This window comes from Ursus americanus, chromosome 16, assembly GCF_024610735.1.
Source record: "Ursus americanus isolate L20-20 chromosome 16, mUrsAme1.1.p, whole genome shotgun sequence".
NCBI lineage: Eukaryota > Metazoa > Chordata > Mammalia > Carnivora > Ursidae > Ursus > Ursus americanus.
Genome location: NC_142142.1, coordinates 54,312,489 through 54,331,719, shown reverse-complemented (window position 1 = coordinate 54,331,719; position 19,231 = coordinate 54,312,489). Strand labels below are relative to the sequence as shown.

Genomic DNA, 19,231 nt, shown 5'->3' with positions numbered 1-19,231 from the left:
TTTGTGTCATGATGATGTTGACCATTAGGGTTTTATTTGTTTCCCTTCTTTTCTTTTCCTTCTTGTTTTGTAGATTACCTGAATCAAGTAAATCTCCAGGAGAAAGCAGACCTTCAAGAGAAGGAAGCCCACAGATCACTGGATTCGGGAAAGAACACGGCTGTGACAGTCCGGAATCTCCTGGAGACGCTTTGCAAGCCCGATCAGACCCCCTTGTTCTATGCAGGGGGGATTGAAATCCTGACTGAAATGATGAAAGACAGTAAGCCAGAGATGCGTATGGCCTCATGAATACAGTCAGTGTAAGGGGACAGTGTAGAGATCGGCCCTGGGGAGACAGAGACTCCCTGTGTCCCTTCCGTCCACACGTACTGAAGATCTGCTAGGATGTCAGGACTGAGCAGGCCACGTAAGAAATATACCCCCGTCCCGCCTCCATCCTCCCCTCAGAGCATGCGAGCACTCAGCACATACGCAGTAGACGCCCCAACACAATACAACACAAAACACACATACACACACCGCACACCCTTGGCACACAGTCACACCTCACATACGTGCACATCACACATAGTCACCCCTCACGCATGTTCCGCTCATCGTCCACGTACCTGCACACCTTCTGGTTTCCCTGCACACCCCCTGTATGCCCCAAACCCATATCCCACCCTCACACATCTCCCCCCAGCCACGGAGGAATGAAGACAGAAGTTGGTCAGACTGTAAAGTTCACCCCAGTTACACATAATGGCTTCTTAGGACATGTAAGTCGTTCCAGAGCCAACATCAGCTCTGCTGCTAGCGAGAGCCGTGCTGTTCTCCATAACCGGTTCTCGTAAACGTCGCTATCAGGGCGACGTATCTGTCCTCAGTGACAGGATGCTGTGTGTACCGAGATGGGATCTCTGACCTCCCTCCAGCGTGCGGTGGGGGTGCTCAAATACCCTTTCACGAGTTTCTTGGAGAGTTTAGGTTCCTCTCTAGAGCCTAGAAATAGCTTCAAAATAAACATTTAAGAACAGATGGATATGCTAGTTCTTCCTGGAGGTTAAGCGGCTTCTGGAGACTCTCTAAAGATGACAAAATGACGTGTTGTCAGATAACCAGCAGGGCCCCCTGGGCCCAGCTCCCCTTCTCAGAACAGGATGTCCCTCTCCCTAGGGCAACCAGTGGCCGATGACAGCTGTAGGTTTCAGAATGTAAAGGTATTTGTTTCTGCCCAATCTGTTAATTTGGTGACCTTGACATTCCATAGTGGGCTTCTCATCATCAGCTGGCTCTGTTACGGCTAGACATCAGCCAGACGGTCCAGGAGTCTGACGCGGTTTTTTATGTATTTGTTCCAGACGCAGAACGCACTTTATTCAGAACACACAATGGATTCAGTCTCATCAGCGAGAACGAGGTCCTAAGAAGGTAGGGGTGTTTGTAAAGACAGCCAGCAGCAAAGCAAGGAAGGACAACCAGTTCCCCGTGAAACATCCCTGACCACACGGGCAGGGCTTCACTGGCTGGTTCCATCCCTCCATCGGTGTTGGTGGCCCTGGCGGGGGCGGGGTTTGTGCCTCTGATCGTTGGAGTTCGGCCACCGTTCAGGCCACAGTTAACCACAGAGACAGAAGAGGTCAGCCGTGCTTCCCGGGGTCCCACCAGGCACTGCAGAGTCAGAGAAATGACCATTTTTCTGGTTTCCTACCAATTTGGGCAAGATTGCCATTTGTTCTTTTCCTCTCTTGGAATTTGCTGATCACATCAAGAAATGAGATCCATAGGGTCCTGGCGGATCCCATTTGTAATTTTATCTGAAGAAAGACCCGTATGGAAGGAGGTGGTTTGCTAAATTCATTTTTACTTTATTTCATATTTCAGTGGTTTGGGTGCAGCTTAGGTTTAGGAGGACCCTGACATGGGCTGAGGTCACCAGGGCACGTTTGGGTGTGTGTGGGGGCCCGTGAGCCCACAGTGGGCTGCTGGTCCACCACAGTTCATTGGTCACTGCGCGGCTGTCGCCCATGGCCCCGGCTCAGCAGCCTCCCTCCGTGCAGCCCTTACTCCTCGGCCTGCGCCCCTGTCCCAGAGCTCTCAGTTCAGTGCTGACCAGCTCCCGGGTCCTGATGACCTATAACGTTACTGTCTTCAGCCCACATTGCAGGAGTCTGGAGGTGGACTAAAGCCAACCAGAAAGATCAGGACTACTTTCTGGTTTTAATATTGCTGTCCTTTGCTCTAGGTGCTTTTCCAGGGCAGGAAAAGATGCGGTGGAAGAGATGGTGTGCCTGTCTGTGCTCAGGCTCTGGCAAGCAGTGTGCACGGGGAACGGTAAGCGCGGGCCGTCCCGTTAATCCTCGTTCATGCTCTGGCTACACGTGCGCGGGCAGGGTTGTCTCCCCCTAGGCCAGGCCTGAGGGACGTGATGTCCGGACCTTCCCCCAGAGAGAGCATCGGGATCAGAAGCACGGCCTGCGCTGCGGCCCTGTCCCTGCCGCCCTTACAGCTCCCCTGACGTGGACAAAGCCACTGTCAGCAGAACGAGCAGTCTCATCACCCGGGCGCTTTGCAGACCCGTGACGTCGGCGCGCGTGCTGGCAGTGTAGTGGACAGACTCGTCCCTTTCTGTCCACCTAAAAATATCGTTCCTTTTTGCTGACCACAGTGCCCATTTCAGCATCGGGAGACTCCGGATGTCCCTGCTGACATCTTATGTATGACACTGATCCGTGGAATAGTGGGACAGTAAACACTAGCTGACGTTTACCGACCTTGTTCACATTTATTTACCTTTCTACATAGCATTTTCTGGGTTTCACTAAGTTTTTGCACAATCTCTTACCCCCTTTGTGAAGTAGTAAATGTAAATAAAAATTGTAAGTATTTCCCTCATTTTAAAAAAGTCATGTTTTCATAGGGAATGGCCCAACCTTGGATGGAAAACACTGAAAATGGGAATAATGATATCCGGGTCTCCTTTTCACGGGGCTCCTGTGGGAAGCCGGCCATAGACCTTGTGGAGGCAGTGTCAGCTGTAACTGGCTGACTGTGAGATGATGCAGCTTTCTCCCTTGACTTAGTGGAGTGAGGGAATCATCTAAGTTGCAGAGGGCTAGAGAACGAGGGGAACCCTTTCCTGAAGGGAATTATGCTCAGCCGGGTGCCATTGTCAAGGCACCCTGCTGCTCCGTGGGGTTCTGCACTGGCCCGGGGTGGCCGTCTCACACCCCCCCACATGAAGGGACAGAGCCAGGGCTTGGTGACCGAGGGTTTCCTCAGGGTGAACCAGACAGAGCCCTCCTTCCCTGCAGCCTTGATTTCTTCCGCCTGCATCGACTTCGGCTTCTGTGAACCTTGGGGTCACGTTTTTCTTCAACATCCAAACAGCCCCTGGTCAGACACAGACTCTGACGCATAAGCTCTGTCAGATCTGTGAAACCTGGGTGTCTCCAGCTCGGTGAACACAAGGCAGCTTCTCCGAGGGACACGGGCGTGCTTCTAAGGTTGCGCACGTGGCCCTGTGTCCCTGCGACGCTGTTGAGTGGGAGAGAAGCCGAGACAGGGTGGGGTGGCTCGTGTTTCTGACAGTACTCGCAGGAGAGGCGGGAGTAGCTCCTCTGAGGAATGAGCTGACCTGGAGGGGCCGCGAGAGCAGGGGACTTTCACGGTCAGCTTTATACTCCTGTGTGGTTTGGATTGTTTACAGTGAGCTCCTTTTCCAGCATAAAAAGAAAACATATCAGCCACAGAGACTCTGCCCTTTCATGGCTGAGCCTCCTACACCAGCCTGTCCCCCTGCGTCTTCTCAAACGCATTCAGGTACCTGCTTAGAAAAGGAGCTGGGGAGCGGGCCGAGCCAGTGCCACCGCCCTGGAAGTAGCTTACATCTGGGGGGGGGGGGGAGCATGCTCCGCTCATGAGTGTTCTTGCATGATTTCTCGTTTTCTAGAAAGAACTCAAGTGGTCGCTCTGGCCAGTGTATGAAAACTGGTGGCCTAAAGGCATCCACAGCTAAGCTGATCTTAGTTTCTTTCCTCACGTTCCAAATCCCACACACCAAGGAGCTGTTGGCAAGAATAATGCTACGTGGCGTCCGCATGTGAACTAGCCCCTGTTCTAAGCACCGGCTCGTATTCATTCCCTGAACCCTGCTAACAACTCGGCCACATCGGCCGTCTTCCTCATCTCCCTCAGGAGGAAGCTGAGGAGCATGGGAGTTCGTGACTCAGCCACGGTCGTGCACCTGGTCACCGGGACCCGGCAGCCTGGTTCTAGAGCTCGTGCTCTGACACTTGATTACCCTGCCTCTCAAACGAGGGGAGAGAGCTGGATTTCCCAGTGGGATGGTGGGAGAAAAGTGGTTTGACCGCTAGCATGTGCACAAGGCACTCGTCCCCTGTCTTGCAGAGGAAAACCAGCGCCTGCTGCTCGAGTGCCCCGACGTGGGCCGGCTGCTGCCCTCCTTGCTGGCCACCAGGGCTCTGAGCGTCCGCCAGCAGAGCCTGGCCCTGCTGCTGCAGCTCGCCCAGACGGACCACGGACGGAGCCTGGTCATCAGCCACCTTGACCTGACCCGGTAGGACTCTGCTGGCGGGAGCTTCCTGGGGCTTCTCAGACTGGCACCCGCCACGTTAACGCTTGCCCGTCCCCTTCCCACACCTCCGACAGGAGAGGTGCCGTCAGACTTCATTAAGTGTCAAAACGAGAAAGAGCCTGTGGAAGGAGCACTCCCTCGGGAGGACTTCCGGGACAAGCTCCTGTCTGAACTTAGTACCTGTGAGCAGTTTCACTTCTCTGACTGGTTTCCTTCTCGAAGATATAGATGGTGCAAACGGCAGCCCTTCCAAATCCAGACTGGGAATCCAGCTCTAAAATAGGTCATTCGCTCCTGCCCCGTCAGCCTCCGTGCAGTTCTGCCCTCCTTCTGCCCGTACCTTTCTTCTTTCATTCCTGTTTGAGGGGGCACTCTCTGAGCTGGCATGTTCTTAAAGCCTTTCTGGAGCAAGGTGGAGTGTAAATAAATAAAACCCATCTGGAAGATGTTTGCGCCTTACAGCCGTGGAAACAGAATGTGCCTCTCCCCTGAGTAGACTTTCTAAAAAATTTACTGAACAACAGTGATGCCTTCCAGTGCGTTTCAGTCGAAATATTATTAGTTTCTACATGTGAAATTACCATTTTTTATATCAGAAGAGTTGCATGTTGGCAATTTTGTGTGGCTCAACCCCATAGAAGTAGCAGCAAGGATCACAGCTGGCTTTATACGTGTTTCATACACAATCTAAACACAGAAATTGGCTTCCGATTCTTTTCACTATTACCTCACTTTATTGCCTCTCAGCCTGAGAAGGAGGCAAGATAAGTGTTATGAGCCCATTTCACAGATGGGGCAGGAGAAGCTGCGGCACATCACCAGGGAATCTCCCAGGTGTCTCCCAGGCCCTGAAGGCCAGCTCCTGCTTCTGTTCCCAGTAAGAGAAGCAGCCAAATCTAAAATCCTGTCACATCTTTCCTGCACCAGGCGGAGACCTCCGGCGCCCGTCCCACGGAGAGGGGAGGTCCGTCGTGCACAGGGTGCTTGCTGAGCCTCGGCTGTGCCCCCGTCCCCACCCCTCACCCCCCGCTCTCAGCCCTGCCGCGGCCCCCGTGGCTCGCCAGTGGAGGCTTGGCAACCCCCCAAAGCTCAGCCCACACAAGCAGATGGATTGTTAGAGTTAAATCCTCAACAGCACATTTCACATTTCAAATGACTGCAGTCACTTCCTCAAGGCTTTCCTCATGGTTTTTTATTTGGTTTTGGCCTCTGTGAGTAAACGCAGCTGTAGTTGTCCTGAGCGTCCTCCCTGCCCCCCCCCCCAGCTGTCTTTGAATTGCTTGAGTTTTCATTTGAATTTTTCCAGTGTTCTGGAGAGTGGCGTTTATGAGCGTCTCCCGCAGTCCCTCCTCATCTCCAGACTGTCAGAGACACCTCTGCTGATTACCGTCATGCCCACTAGTCTCATTAATGTCCATCTCAGATTAAACCAGAAAGAGATGGAATGTGTTCTCCGAAATGAAGGGAGATGGTTTCACGCAGGACGAGGCTGCACACAGGTCTCATGACCTCACAGAGAGGCACGCATATCACTTTCCTCTTAAGATGCTTTTCCCCGTGTGACAAGTCGAAGGGACAAGTGAGTACTGACAGGAACCTAGCGAGGGCCAGTGCCACTTTGTGGAAAGCGCTGGGTTTTTCGATTCAGGCAGTCATGAGTTCAAATTCTCTGCTTGCCTCCTTCTACGTACGTGGCCCAGGAAAGCTGCTTAACCTTGGCAAGCTCTGGTGTCTCATCTGTATCACAGACTCACAGTGAAGCTTAAGAGAAGTGATAACGTGTGTGCCGGTCACGTGTTTCCTGCTGCATCTTACAGAGTAGCTGATTGGGAGAAGCTGGTCTTGTTTCTCTCGCGTAACAGAAGAGACTACAGATGGCCACAGCCAGTTCAGTGGCTTAAAGATATCAGGGTCAAAGTCTCTGTCCTCCTCTTGATCTCTCCCTCATGGTCTCTCGAGGCTGCTGCAGCTCCAAGTATCACATCCCTCATTAAGATGGGTTACCACCAGCTGGATCTGTCCCTTTTATCAAGAGAAGCTACTGCTTATTTCTGTTTGCTCAGGATTGTGTCACAGGCCACCCCTGGTGGGGAAAGTGGTGCCAACTTCTGTAGGAGAGTCAGACAGGATAGAAGGGAGATGGTGGGGTGTCTGTGGGATTAGCCAGCAAATAGCACCTGCCCCAGTAAAGAAACAGGATGTATGCTTCTTCACATGGAGAGGAGGCCTAGATGTTCATGGCTCCTAAGACAAAAACCAACATGATCTAAGACTGGCAGCTCCTCTTCTGTACGTTTCAGGCGCATTAGCGTTCAACCTCAAGACTGAAGAAAACAGATTTAATTGGTGAAGGAAGAATCTGAACTAAGAGCAAAATACGTGATTTCTGACAGCAGGAACACTAGAACTCCCCTCTAAGGAACGGGGGATTTGCAGCAGCTTAGAATTACCTAGGACCACAAACAGTCTGGTCCAGCCCCACCCAGTGCCCATGTCCCTTTTGGGGTACCCCACTATGGCCTGTGCACGATGCCCTCCAGGGAAGATTCCAGCATTGTCATTATATTTTTCTCCTTTTGATTAGGATGGGTGCTGTAACAGCTAATAGACTGGGGGTCTTTTCCTTGCCAATGAAGCGGTGAGATCTCACCTCCCAGGGCAGTTCATCCTGTTCCAGGAAAGTTCTGACTGATACAAAGTTGTGTGCTTGCATCAGACACAAACTGCCTGCCCCGTTCCTTGCTCCCTACGTGGGCCTTGGTTCAGTCTACTGAAGGCATCAAATCTCCCGCTTCCCGGTGCCTGTGACATCTGAAAACACTGATCTTTTCCAGGTTAAGCATCCTGGTTTCCTTGAGCGTTCTTCAGATGATGTGACTTCCAGACCCCTCCTAGAACAAGCTGCCAAATAAATCCAGTAGCACAGATGTGGGTGACTGGAGTCCATTCCTAAAACCCCAATCTGATGGTCCCGTCCCTGCCTCTGTGGTGAACTGCCCAATGGCATTGGTCCTGTGGATCACTACCATTCTCCATGAAACCCCACAGCGTGGCTGTCAGGACACTGCCCCTCCTGGTCCTCCTCCTACCCCCGGTACTTCCTTCTTGATTCCTTCACAAGCCCCCCTTATGCAGTCGTCCTTCCAAGTCAGCGATCCTGGCCCTCTTCTCATCCATGGCCTTAATTGTCATGCGCAAGTCCTTCTCTGAGTGCCACTCCCTCTGCCGCCGGACACGTCCATCTCCACGTCACAGGCATCACTAACTTAAATCTCAAGAGGTTCTCCAAGCCAGATCCTCCACCTAAACTTCCCGTCTTCATAGGCGGCATCTCATCTACCCAGTCCGGGTAGAATCCGGAGGGCTCCTGCAGGGGGCCCCGCGTCTGTAGGAAGATGGCATATTGTCGCTTCTCCCTCCTCAGCATCTGGACTCCCTTCCTTCTGGCTCTCCTCGGGCATCTGTGACCACCCCTTCAAGGCCTTCGCGAGGGCCTCTCCCCAGCGGAGTGCCTCCCTCTGCCCCTGCCCCAGCGAATCCCTCCATCTTTATTATCTGGCCCAGTCCAGTTCTTCCGCAGTTGGATTCCCGCCTCCTGTGCCTCCCGCTCCAGGGCAGCCTCCACCGTTCCACCGAAGGCACCTGCCATGACGCACATCCGTCCTGGTATTTTCCTACTTAAAGCTCCAAAATGACCCCACTACCTCTAGCGTTTGCTCAACACTGAGAAACCCGGTGCCTGGGAATTGCCTGGGGACTTCCGACATACACCCCCACACTTAGGAGAACCTAGGCCCACGGGGTAAAGTACAAGTTTCCAGCAGACCCTAGAAGGTCCAGCACCCTCCCCTTGCTGCTCACTGTCCTCTCCTCACGCCCTAAGCAGTGGCTGAACGGAGCTGCTAGCCATCCGCACGTGTGCCCTGAGGCTTTGTGAGTGCTGGGTGCTCTGCTGGAGATGCTCCGCTCCGGTCCCTATGGTGCCCGACACTGGCTGCAAGCTCCTTGGGGCTGAGACATTGTCCTGTTCCATCGCTGTGGCCCCAGAACCGACCCCATCACCGGGCACTTAGTGCTCCGTAAGCACTGTTGCTTGAACCAACAGAAGTGAACCCTGTACTTTCAAGTGACAGCTGAAGGGTCATCTGCTCTTTGAAGCCTTCTTCATCTCTGTCCTCCCGCACCTGGCGCCAGCTAGACGTTGAGCCCACTTCACATCCACCCACTTCCAACACACCACCTAACACACGCGGGTCACTGTAGGCGACCAGGAGCCCAGGACTGCGCCGCTGTCCTAAGCACGGCACTCAGCACCCTGTAGGTGCTTAGGACAGCTTGGCCGGACAAATGGCCCCCAGTGGTGCCAGGCAGTCTGTTTGGACAGCTGAAGCCTGCGCTGGCTTTCTCGGGCAGCTGCACCAGACTGTTTGCTCATACTACGTTTGCAACTGGCTGAAAGCCCTTAAATCTTTTGTATGAACCAGGCATAAACCAGGTCTCCCAATTTTATTGCTTCTATAGACTTTCCAGCTCTAAGTGGAGGACTTTGAATTTAACCCTATTAAATGTCGTCTGACATATTCAGCAGCCTGTCAAAATCTTGTTGAATCCTTATTCCATCCCCCAGCTCATTAGGGGGCCCTCCCTCCCACTTTAGTCATCAGCAGATTAGTAAGCATGCCACTTGGATGTCACTTACGTGATGGGACTTGGCTGAGCCAGAGTCACACGGCAGAGGCACAGGAGATTCCGCCCCAGCTGACATCTGATAGTCAATGAACTTTGGCCAAAACTGTTCAACCCTCTCGGAATTAATAGCAAGTGGCAGAGCCATTCCTGTAGGAGATTGTCTCTGTCTTTGGGGTGGGCAGGGATCTGGGCTTCCTAGGAGGACATAGCGAGGCCGCCCTTTCAGCTTCTTTGAGCCGGACGCAGACTCCTTCCTGGTCTCTTTGCCCGGTCTCCTTGTTGGGGTGCTCTCAGCTGGAGGACAGCCCACTCTGAGGTTGTTGTGGATTTTTGCAGATTGTTGGAAGCCCTGGTGTCATTTCTCGATTTCTCAGATAAGGAGGCCAACTCAGCTATGGGACTGCTCACAGACTTGGCTCTGGAAGAAAGGTAATTTTTATTTCCAGAAATTGACATTTCTTCTTCAACCTTTGTTAAACTGTCTGATCTTTAAAAATGTGCAGTATGCAGGGAGGCTTGGCCAATGGAGCATCACAAGATTCACTGAGTAGGAGGGCTGATGCCTTCCAAGCAGGGGGCTGGAGTTGGCCACTCCAATCTGTCTGCGTGCAGGGGGACCCAGTCCTCGATGAGTTTGGAAGCAGCAACATACTTAAAACAGTACCTCTCACAGTAAACAAGCCTGCTCTGTAGTGGAGAAGCTTCTTTTCCTTCATCAGTGCCTCATAGGAACTGCCCAGCAAGTGTGTGTTGAACGAATATGAGAGAAGGCACAGTAGAAGGTAGCCTCCCCTGGGGTTACGAGTGGCATTGTGGGTAACCCCCCCCCTTATCTCCACTCAGCTGCTGGGGAAGACAGCAAACATCGCAGATTTTCATAATTCTTAAGGTTTTTTTTAAGTGCCTCTCTGGTCTGTTTTTTAAATTTCCTCCCAAACTTTAGGGTGTCTTGCTTAGAAATGGTCATATAATGAGACAGAGCTGTTTGTGCTCATAGGCCATTGGCATGATCTGGGAACAGGTAAGAGCCACTCTCACATGTACAGACGCGTGTGCATCTGGGCCTTCCCCACAACTGTGTTCCAGAAACACGCTTGCACTGTGTTTCCTGTTTGCAGGGCACACAGGCTCAGAACGAGGGGAGGGCAGGGGTGGTGTTAAGTCAGCTTGGCAGAAATCTAGGACTTCCAGCAACTTCTGCATTGAGAAAGCTGCCATCTGAGATCTATTATTTAACATCAAGGGAAATTCTCCAGACTTAGAAAAATTAAAGCCACGTTACATACCCAGTGACATTTGAGGGGGGGGACTCAGAATAAATCATCCATGCACGCTGCAAACCACACGGGCAGAGTTTCTGACAGTCGGCTCCATTGTCCCAGACGCTGTGTTTATGTTACAGTTTGTGCACGCAGAGCTAAATCACGGGGGTGTTTTCTCAACAGATTCCAAGTCTGGTTCCAGGCCAGCCTTCCAGGTGTGCTCCTGGCACTCACAGGTGTTCTGGTGAGCAAGCCCCTCACTTTTATCACCCGTGACAGGCATTCTCAGGCTCATGAGCAGAGCCATTTAAACACAGTTTACACTCCAGGGCTCCTATCGTCCCTCAGGTTGATTAATCATTTACTCACAGCTGGAATTTACACAATTCTCAGTTATTAAAACAACTGCAGCTGGGACAGGTGGGGATGGCGTATGGATGGGGCCAGTATGGGGGAGACAGAGGTGGATGTGGACTGTGTGTCTTAGGTAAAGGGGGAGAGGGAGGGTCAGTCCGCATCTGTCCCCTTCTGACCCTAAGACCAGTCATAGGACCGCAGGGCAGCCCTGTCCCCTCAATGGCAGTCATCCCCACCAGGAGGACAAGTGGTAATTTGAGCCAATGAAGCAGGACATTGCAGGGTGGGGTTCTTCTAGGAGAGCGTGCTGTGACGGGGACCTGTCCCGAGGGAGCCATAGAAGTCCCAGGGGACCTGAGAACATAGCCACACCCCCATATTCCACACATGTGGAAATGGGAGCTCTGAGAAGGGACAAGATTTGCCCAAGTTCTCCCAGCTGCTTGGTGGCATCCCCAGGACGAAATCCCAGGCCCCCTATTCCAGGCTAAGGTGCTTTTGGGTGTCTGCACTCTGCGTGCCTCCGTCCCGGTGCCAGCGTGAGTCCATTGACGGCCCTGGGTGGCATTACGCTCTCCGGTTCCCAGACATTTCTGTGAGTGAGGAGCACCCCTAGAGACTGCGCCGGCATCGTTTGCCTGCTCTCTGCAGACTTTCTTTCTCTTGACTCGCTTTTAGAAGAGAGATCCCGTGGTAACCAACGCCTCAGCTCTCTGCCGGTGCATTGCCCTCATGGGGAACCTCAGTGCTAAGGCCGGCGTCCGAAGACAGATGTCTGCCTGTGAAGAGTTCCGGGAGGCCTGTTTGGGCCTCATGGTATCATAACTTTTCTCGTCAGAATTAGTCTTTGCTCCGGCTTTGGGAGTATTGGCCTCTCTTTGATTATCTGGCTTTCCAAAAATCCTGTTGGCGAGTACTGCAGCCAATGGCTTATCCCTCCTCTAACTGTAGATTTTATGGGTGGCCAGCCTTACAGAGCCCTCCAGGTCAAGCCTCAGCCCCCCTGGAGAGGTTTGAAGGATTTTCTGGTGGAGCTGGCTTAACTACCCACATCAGCAGCTCACGCTCCAGTCTACCCCCAGGGCCAGGCCGAGCCAGAGTCCCATGGCACAGGCAGCGAGACTCCTTGCAAGTCTCCTGCACTGACGCCAGCCCATGGAACCGGTTTCTGATCCTCCAACATCCCCTAGGTTCCCGACACTGACAATTCAGGGAGTGTAAGTAATGCTGGGGCCATGGCCAAGGGGATGAGATGGCCATGAAAAGCTGCAGGGCAGAAAGGTCATTGATTACTTTGCTTTGTTTTCAAAGGCCCGGTGTGAGGAGGATGTGGACCTGTTCAGAGAGGTCTTGTACACACTCCTGGGACTCGTGATGAATTTGTGTCTTCAGTCCCCCATCGTCTGTGAGGTGCCGCGTTCCTTCCTCCTGCTGGGAGCCCTAGAGCACCCCAAGCCTGTGCCATTGCCAGAACTGCTTTCATTTTCACAAAGAGAATAGCACAGGACTCAAACCCTGGTGGCGGGAATGGGGAATGCTGGACAGATGCTCTCACTTTGTTCCTCCCAGAGGTAGATGAGTCAGTCAGATGTTCCTCCAGAAAATGGACTGAGTGTCCGAGATGTATTGAGCATGGTACTAGCTTCTGCATTTGCAAAGTCCAGCAGAAGGTTGTCTCTGGTCTCACGGTATCGCCCTGTAATTCGGGAGACAGCCATGGGAGAAAGTAAGAGTGACCAAAGAAGGGGTTGGGAGGGGAAATATGGCCAGAGCATGGCCCTGCTGCAGAGCGAGAGGTCAGGCTGTGTGCTTGGAAGAAGCTCCGTGGAGGATTCAGATTAACAGGCCATTCAGACGTCCTCCTCGCTCGCTGTCGTGGCAGGTTTGGGCCCTGGAGGTGAGCAGGAGATGCATGTTTCTACTGAACAGCCAGGATGGAGGGATCCTGACAGTAAGTGTCTCCCAGGGAAATCCGGAAACAGCTTCCTTTGTTCCTGGAGATTTGGTGACGCCCCCACCCAGTGCCCATTTGTGGACCCCCAGAGTCCACGGACCCAAGTTAAGAATCCCTTTTTCTGTAGTTTGCAACTTAACAACTTACACAACATAATTTATCTGATTCGTCCTGTTCCAAGATATCCTGGTACAAATCGGACAGGCCACAAGATTTTATTTACATTCTCTTTCTCTGGCCTGTATTTGTCTTTGCCAGGCCTGAATTTTGAAGCCTGTGACCTTGGAGGTTATTTATGCGTAATGGTTTTAGCCCCCATGGAGAGATATGCTGGGATAGCCTTCTGGTTTCTGTTTCTGACATTTGGGTAAGAAAGCTGAGAAAGACCTATGGTTAGCAGAGCACTGGGAGAACATCGGTACATTCACCAGACTGTTTGCTGCCATCCTAGTTCTTTACTCACATAAGTAATCACCCCAACTTTTCCGTCTATTAGGTCAGGGCCCTCGCGCTTAGAGAAACAACTAGGGCACATCCAGCAGGTCTGGGAAACCAGCCTTCAAGGGGCACAGACTGGGGACTGGGTCCAGGACCATAATAAAGGTTCTGAGCAGATCGGATGAATCCTGTTTGGGGCTAGTGTGCCTGTAACTTCCCTGAAGTCCATTCAGACATGAGGGGATAGAGGTTTTTAATGTGAACTCCAGGAGTGTGTGGTAGGTCTCCAGGTTCCCCAGAACCCCCTAAAATTGTATAGACAACTTTGAGTGTATTGTGCGTTTTCATGGGAAAGGCATCCTGGCTTTCATCAGACCCTCAAAAGAAGATCCACGACACCGGAAGGGATGAGCACCACTCTTCTCAGGTGCTTGGGTTTCTCTGAATGGTTTAGACCAGAGCGAGGCCTAGGGTCGTTCCGAGCTCCCCCTTCCCATACTCTCCCGGCCAGACTTCCCCCGGACCCGGCCTGTGCCTCAGTCCGGGGCTGACCGGCTTGCGGAGCAACAGCCTCACCAGGGCGGTCTCGTCCTTCGGGGGGGTGCTCTCCCCACTGTCTCGGGCCTAAAAAAAGATCCACAGTGTCAACCCTAGCAACATTCTAGCACCTGCAGGGAGCAGCTGAGGGAAACAAAACTGATAATGTGATAATACACACATTTATCCCTTCCTCCTAGGGAGACCTCATTAAAATCAGACTGAAAGCATTAGGGGACAAAAAAAAAAAAAAAAAAGTTAGAAACACACATTGACAAACAGGCAAGAGGTCACCAGTCGGTTTTTTGAGCATTTTAACCCATTCCTGGAAGATGGAGAACAGCTGCAGAAGTCATCATTCATGAGGCAGGGCTGAAGAAACGTGCAGCCTACAGCTATAGGGACACAGGTCTTCCCTGGAGGACCCTGGAGGAGATGGAGACCCCAGAGCCCCAGGTGCAACACAGGGCACGAGGACGAGATGGGGGACCACGTGTGGCCACCAGGCAGCTATCCCTCGGCTGGAAAATTTGAGCCTGCTTTCTCTTGTGGAATTGAAAGACCAGAGAAGAATGTTTTGCTTTCTAGGATTTGGAAGTGCCTCCTCTCCACCTGTCAGTCGACAAAATCCCCATGAACACAGCACGCCCAAACATACTTGTACTGCTTTTCCAGAAATGGGCCCAGAAATGGGCAGCTAGGGTCACTGGACATTTCAGGAAAGCCACACAGAGAAATAGAAAAACCAAGATTAACAGAAAAATCAACTTGAAAGAAATAGGATACAGGAAACAAGAAAAAATAAGTATCATTTGTGTCCTCGGAAAGATTCAAGATAGTGTTCTATCTATAAGACAGAAACAGCTAGCTATTAAAAAAAAAGGAAAGTGGAACTAGAAAATCCTAAATGAGGTCTCCCAGACAGAACAGACAAAGAGATTCAGACAAGATGAAGGAAAAGCTACGAGACCCGAGGGTCAATGCAAGAAGTCTACCACCTGGTAAAGGGCCTGCTGCTACCAGAGCGCTGTGGGGTGTCCAGGACTTTCTTTGCCAGCACTGAACTGGTCAGTTCTGTGTCGAGCTGAAGTGAGCCGGGCCTCTGTGTGCGGGGGGCTGAGTTTCCAGCCCTCGGTGTCACCTGCCCCGCAGCTATAGAATGCTGCTTACCGCATGGTCCTGGGCTGCTCCAGATTTGTTAAAACCGAGGTGTGGGTTTTGCTCCCCATACTAATGATCGTTTTTGCCTCCCCAGGCTACTTACTGACTTTTCAAGGTCTTCAGTGTTTCTGAACAGAACAGTTAATCATCTTTCCTTTCCACCTCACTCAGAGAGCTGCTGGCGTCCTCAGCCGTACCCTTTCTTCCTCCCGGAAGATCGTGGAGGAGGCCCTGAGAGCCGGAGTGGTGAAGAAGATGATCAAGTTCCTGAAGGTAGAGTGAGCTCCCCGGACACACGCGCTTGAATTCCCGGGGCGTCATAGATCATCCGGGGGACAGAATTAAGGAGGGCCGTGTTGAGTTGGGGGGCCGCCATTGCACCCCTGCCCGATGTTACACTTCCTGACTGAGGGTTCCTCCCGCCTGTCACCCAGACAGCAGTCTGCACGTCAGCGTAAGATCGTTGAACAAATAAGTAAATCGTTCATGAGGAGCATCCATAAAAACTGCTTACCAGGCAAGCCTCACTTCAAAGTGTACGGCCTCTTCCCCCGAAAGAAACGGTCGGAGTGGCTTTCCACAAGGTCCCACGGGCCCCTTACTTTGCTCACGTCCTGCTCGCCACGCTTTCCCCGGCTGCCTGGAGAGTGCGGACTGTAGCTCCCTTTATGGGCTACGGAGGGTGCAGCCTTACCCTGGGACAAAAGGATGCTCCTGGGGTCTGAGCAGTCAGTGCAACCGCTGAGTAGGCTCACTGAGAGGGCCAGGTGGGTAACGGGGCTGCCGTCTGCGGCCCCTGCTCACGCTGCCCATGCCCGGCGAGCTTCACCCACCATGTTAGCGTCACGACCCCATGGCAGACCTTCTCATCGAGCCCCAGGCGGAGCAGGGCCAGGAAGCGTGCTCCGTCGGGGGGCCGCTGCTGGGCACAGCAACATCGAGGGGGTGGGACGGCGGGTCGGGCTTGAGGCTGTGTGTCGATGATGACCCACTCTGAGCCGCTCTCGCACACCCGCTGGAGCCTGCTGGTGGCTTGCACACGCACGTGCATTATGCATGGAAGGTGCACATGTGCATCTTAAAGACCCTGCTCTGGGTGATTTTGAGGGTTATGACTTGACAGTTGTCACTTCTTAAAATGATCTAGATTTGTGATGTTCTCCATGCAGGCTTGTCAGCCTGAAAGCCTGAGCAAGTCACTCCCCGTTCTCCAGTGCTGACGTGACACGGGGTCAGAGGGGCTCTTCCTCTCTTTTTGGTAGATCGGCCAGCCGGCAGCATCCTTCCGTCCTCACCACTCACTCATAAAGCCTTCTAGGGGAACTACCCAGGTGTGCGTGACAGGCCCGCGGCCCATTGGAATTCCTGACGGGCTGTGGGCTGTGATATTGGGAATGTGAACGACACCACCCCGACAGGGACCTGGCTTGCTCCCCAGGAAGCACAGGCATTCTCAGGGGAGCAGTGTTCCAGAAGTTCCGGAAACCGCACAAACACAGGCACGGCTGCTCACTGGTTTCTGGCCCAGAACAATCCTAGGATTGACTTTCTTTTTCTGATTTCCTTCTGAAACCCAGACAGGGGGCCAGACTGCATCACGATATGCCACAAAGACGCTAGCTGTCTGCACGAATAGCTATCACGAAGCACGAGAAGAAGTGATAAGACTGGATAAAAGTAAGTGCTCTTTCCCTTAAGTGGAGCCTACATCCCAGGGGTTCATCCATCCTGGAAGCCGCAAAGGGACCTGGGACAAGAGCGGGGAGAGACTCACATAGCGCTGTGAACCTCTCCCTAGACTGCCTCGGTGTTTACCGAGTAAGATCACCGTTCCCCCCATTCTGGAAACATTTAACGAGCCTCCAGCTGCGCACGCATAGCAGGCCCATGCTGGAGACTCCGCTGTGACGCGGACCAGAGATGACGGGGTTGATGCGGGGAGCCCCCCGCCCCCCGCTCCAAGTGGACGGAAATCGTTTCTGAAGTATGCTGCTTAGACTGGCCTAACACGGTTCTCGCCCTTCAAAGGGGTGGTGGGCGGACACCTTCAACCTTCAGTGAGCTGGAGAAGAGCAGAGTCAGAGCCAGCATCGGTCTAGTAACTGAGTGGCTGCAGGCGTCCGTAGCCGGGCTTCCCGGCGGGCCAGCCTGCCAGTGCTCGCCTTCCCACTGGCTCTGGAATGCGTGGGAAGTGGGCTGAGTGGGCCCTTCCCCTGGATCCTGCTCCTTGCCCTGCAGCTACAGGGAGCAGGCCAGTGGCCTCCCACTTGGGCTGTCAGGGGGAGCGTAGGGGGTAAGAACGGGGACTTCAGGGAAGACAGGCCTGTCCGACGCGTCGCATTCATTCACACAACAGCCGTGCCACCCTGGGCACTGCTCTGGGCACCTGAGAAACGTCGGAGACACAGCAAGGCCTGAGGAGGCTCACGGTGCTCAGCAAATACTTGCTGAGGGACGACACGTCAGCTCTGGGGACGCTTAGTGTCCACGGACACTCCCTGTGCCCGCCGCGTCCATTGCTAGCCTCCCGTTTGGGACTGGGGGGACAGATGCTTATTGTCTTCTGTCCCCCAGAGTTCGGCATTCTGATGAAGCTGCTCAGCTCCGAGGATGAGATCGTGGTGGGCAACGCCGCCCTGTGCCTGGGGAACTGCGTGGAGGTGCCCTACGCCGCGCTTCCCCTTCTGAAGACGGACATCGTGCAGGTGTTGCTGAGGCACGCGGGCGGCGACGCGCAGAAGACGGCCGTGCAGCTGAACGCGGGGATCGCCCTGGCGAAGCTGTGCACGGCCGAGCCCAGGTACGTGACGGCTCCTGGCCGGGTGGCCCGTGTCGGTCACATCCCGCAAGCCGCGGGGCCAGCCGAGGTGCCGTGCGGTGGCCGGGCCTCTGTGTCCCCCATTCTGCAGGGGGAGCTTCCTGTGCCGACAGGTGTTGGGCCCAGTAGCTGCTTCCCTGCGGGGCTGGGGAGCTCTGGGCTCCGGTCAGAGCGGAAGATTCTCCTCTGGCAGGGGTGTGTTCCATGCGCTCACTGCCGCGGTCTTCCCTCCATCCTACTCCCTCCTGCTCCTCCAGCTTCTCGCCCTCTTCCCACACATCCCTCCTGCTTCACTTTTTCCCCTGGGGCCTGAGCATATGGGAGAATGTCCAGGGAGGGTAACAGTCTTGTGCTGGAGAAAACTGAAGCGAGAGGCAGCATGGCGCGTCCCAGACCACCTGGCAAGCTGGGCAAGAGATCTGGGCTTTAGCTGTGCATCGCTTCTCTTCTAGCTTCTGTTCTGCTCTGGCTGGGTTCTGATGTGCTGAAACGCCTAGTCATTCATGCTCCCAGAAGGTGCCCCCCGCCCCGCGTCTGAGGGATGGAGCCCTGGCGTAGAAGGGGGTGCCTTCCACAGACAGGCAGCAGCCCTGGCCTGCCTGGCTCCTTCTCTTACAGACTAACCCTCTGATTCCTCCTCCGGAGAATGAGAGGGTTGGCTTGGATGACATCTGAGGCCCTGTCACATTCTGATTGTCCAAATGGAAGGCCTGGATCAAATCTTTCTTCTCCAGAAAGCAAGGCACATTAGCTAGGATGAGCTCCGAGTGGCAGCCTACTGGGGAGTCCCTGAGAGCAAGGTCCCAGCGGATCAGCCACTCACAGACAGCATTTACCGTGTTTTGTGGACCTTCCCGAGCACCCTCCCAGCTTCGATCACTAGGGCTCCCCGGGCAGCAGCTGCTCCCCTTCCGCCTTGCCAGCCAGCTTCTCCCTGAGAGGGGGTGGCTCTGGGCGCCACGGCACTGATGTGCTCAACCTCGGTTTCTGGTCACGGCAGATTTGCTGCTCAGCTGCAGGAGCTGCACGGACTAGAGATTCTCAGCTCCACGATGAAGCACATCGCGGATTAAGGCACGTGGCATCTGCATGTATTTTCACGAGCACGGGGCTGTGGGCCCTGTGCTAATAAAGACTTTTCGAATGTCCACTCCAGAGATGACTATTGTTTTCACATGCTTGCTTTCTGGTGTTCACCAGTAGTGGGAGAGTAGGCATCAGCCTGGCCACGGTGTTGGAAACCACTCGGCGTCCACCACGCTTCCTTCTGCTTCCCTTCCTGCCCTGCAGGGGCTGGATGCCAGCAAACAAGAAGCCATGTTTCCCAGATTCCCTTGTAAGCAATGGTTCTAGACAGGAACTAGATTCTGCCAGCTGAACGCCCTTCCTGCCCCTGTGGCTATTTTCTGCTGGCAACATGCTAGAAACATCAA

General features: G+C 53.6%; 1 protein-coding gene across 6 annotated transcripts in view; it reads left to right on the top strand.

Annotated features, from left to right (window-relative positions):
- The window catches only part of TTC12 (tetratricopeptide repeat domain 12), a 40,379-nt gene extending 21,431 nt beyond the window's left edge, over window positions 1-18,948 (top strand). For 5 of the 6 annotated variants that reach the window (XM_087868425.1, XM_087868424.1, XM_087868423.1 and 2 more), the window contains 12 exons: window positions 74-262; window positions 1,347-1,416; window positions 2,231-2,319; window positions 4,396-4,564; window positions 9,608-9,700; window positions 10,717-10,777; window positions 11,569-11,706; window positions 12,202-12,300; window positions 12,773-12,841; window positions 15,152-15,253; window positions 16,558-16,657; window positions 17,555-18,692. In XM_087868425.1, the coding sequence (XP_087724551.1) occupies window positions 74-262; window positions 1,347-1,416; window positions 2,231-2,319; window positions 4,396-4,564; window positions 9,608-9,700; window positions 10,717-10,777; window positions 11,569-11,706; window positions 12,202-12,300; window positions 12,773-12,841; window positions 15,152-15,253; window positions 16,558-16,657; window positions 17,555-18,111 (1,736 nt within the window). In that variant the 3' untranslated portion in view covers window positions 18,112-18,692. Of the gene's footprint in view, window positions 1-73; window positions 263-1,346; window positions 1,417-2,230; window positions 2,320-4,395; window positions 4,565-9,607; window positions 9,701-10,716; window positions 10,778-11,568; window positions 11,707-12,201; window positions 12,301-12,772; window positions 12,842-15,151; window positions 15,254-16,557; window positions 16,658-17,554; window positions 18,693-18,798 lie in introns of those variants that run through there. The other variant, XM_045797807.2, reaches the window with a different exon arrangement.
- The last annotated feature ends 283 nt before the right edge of the window (window positions 18,949-19,231 follow it).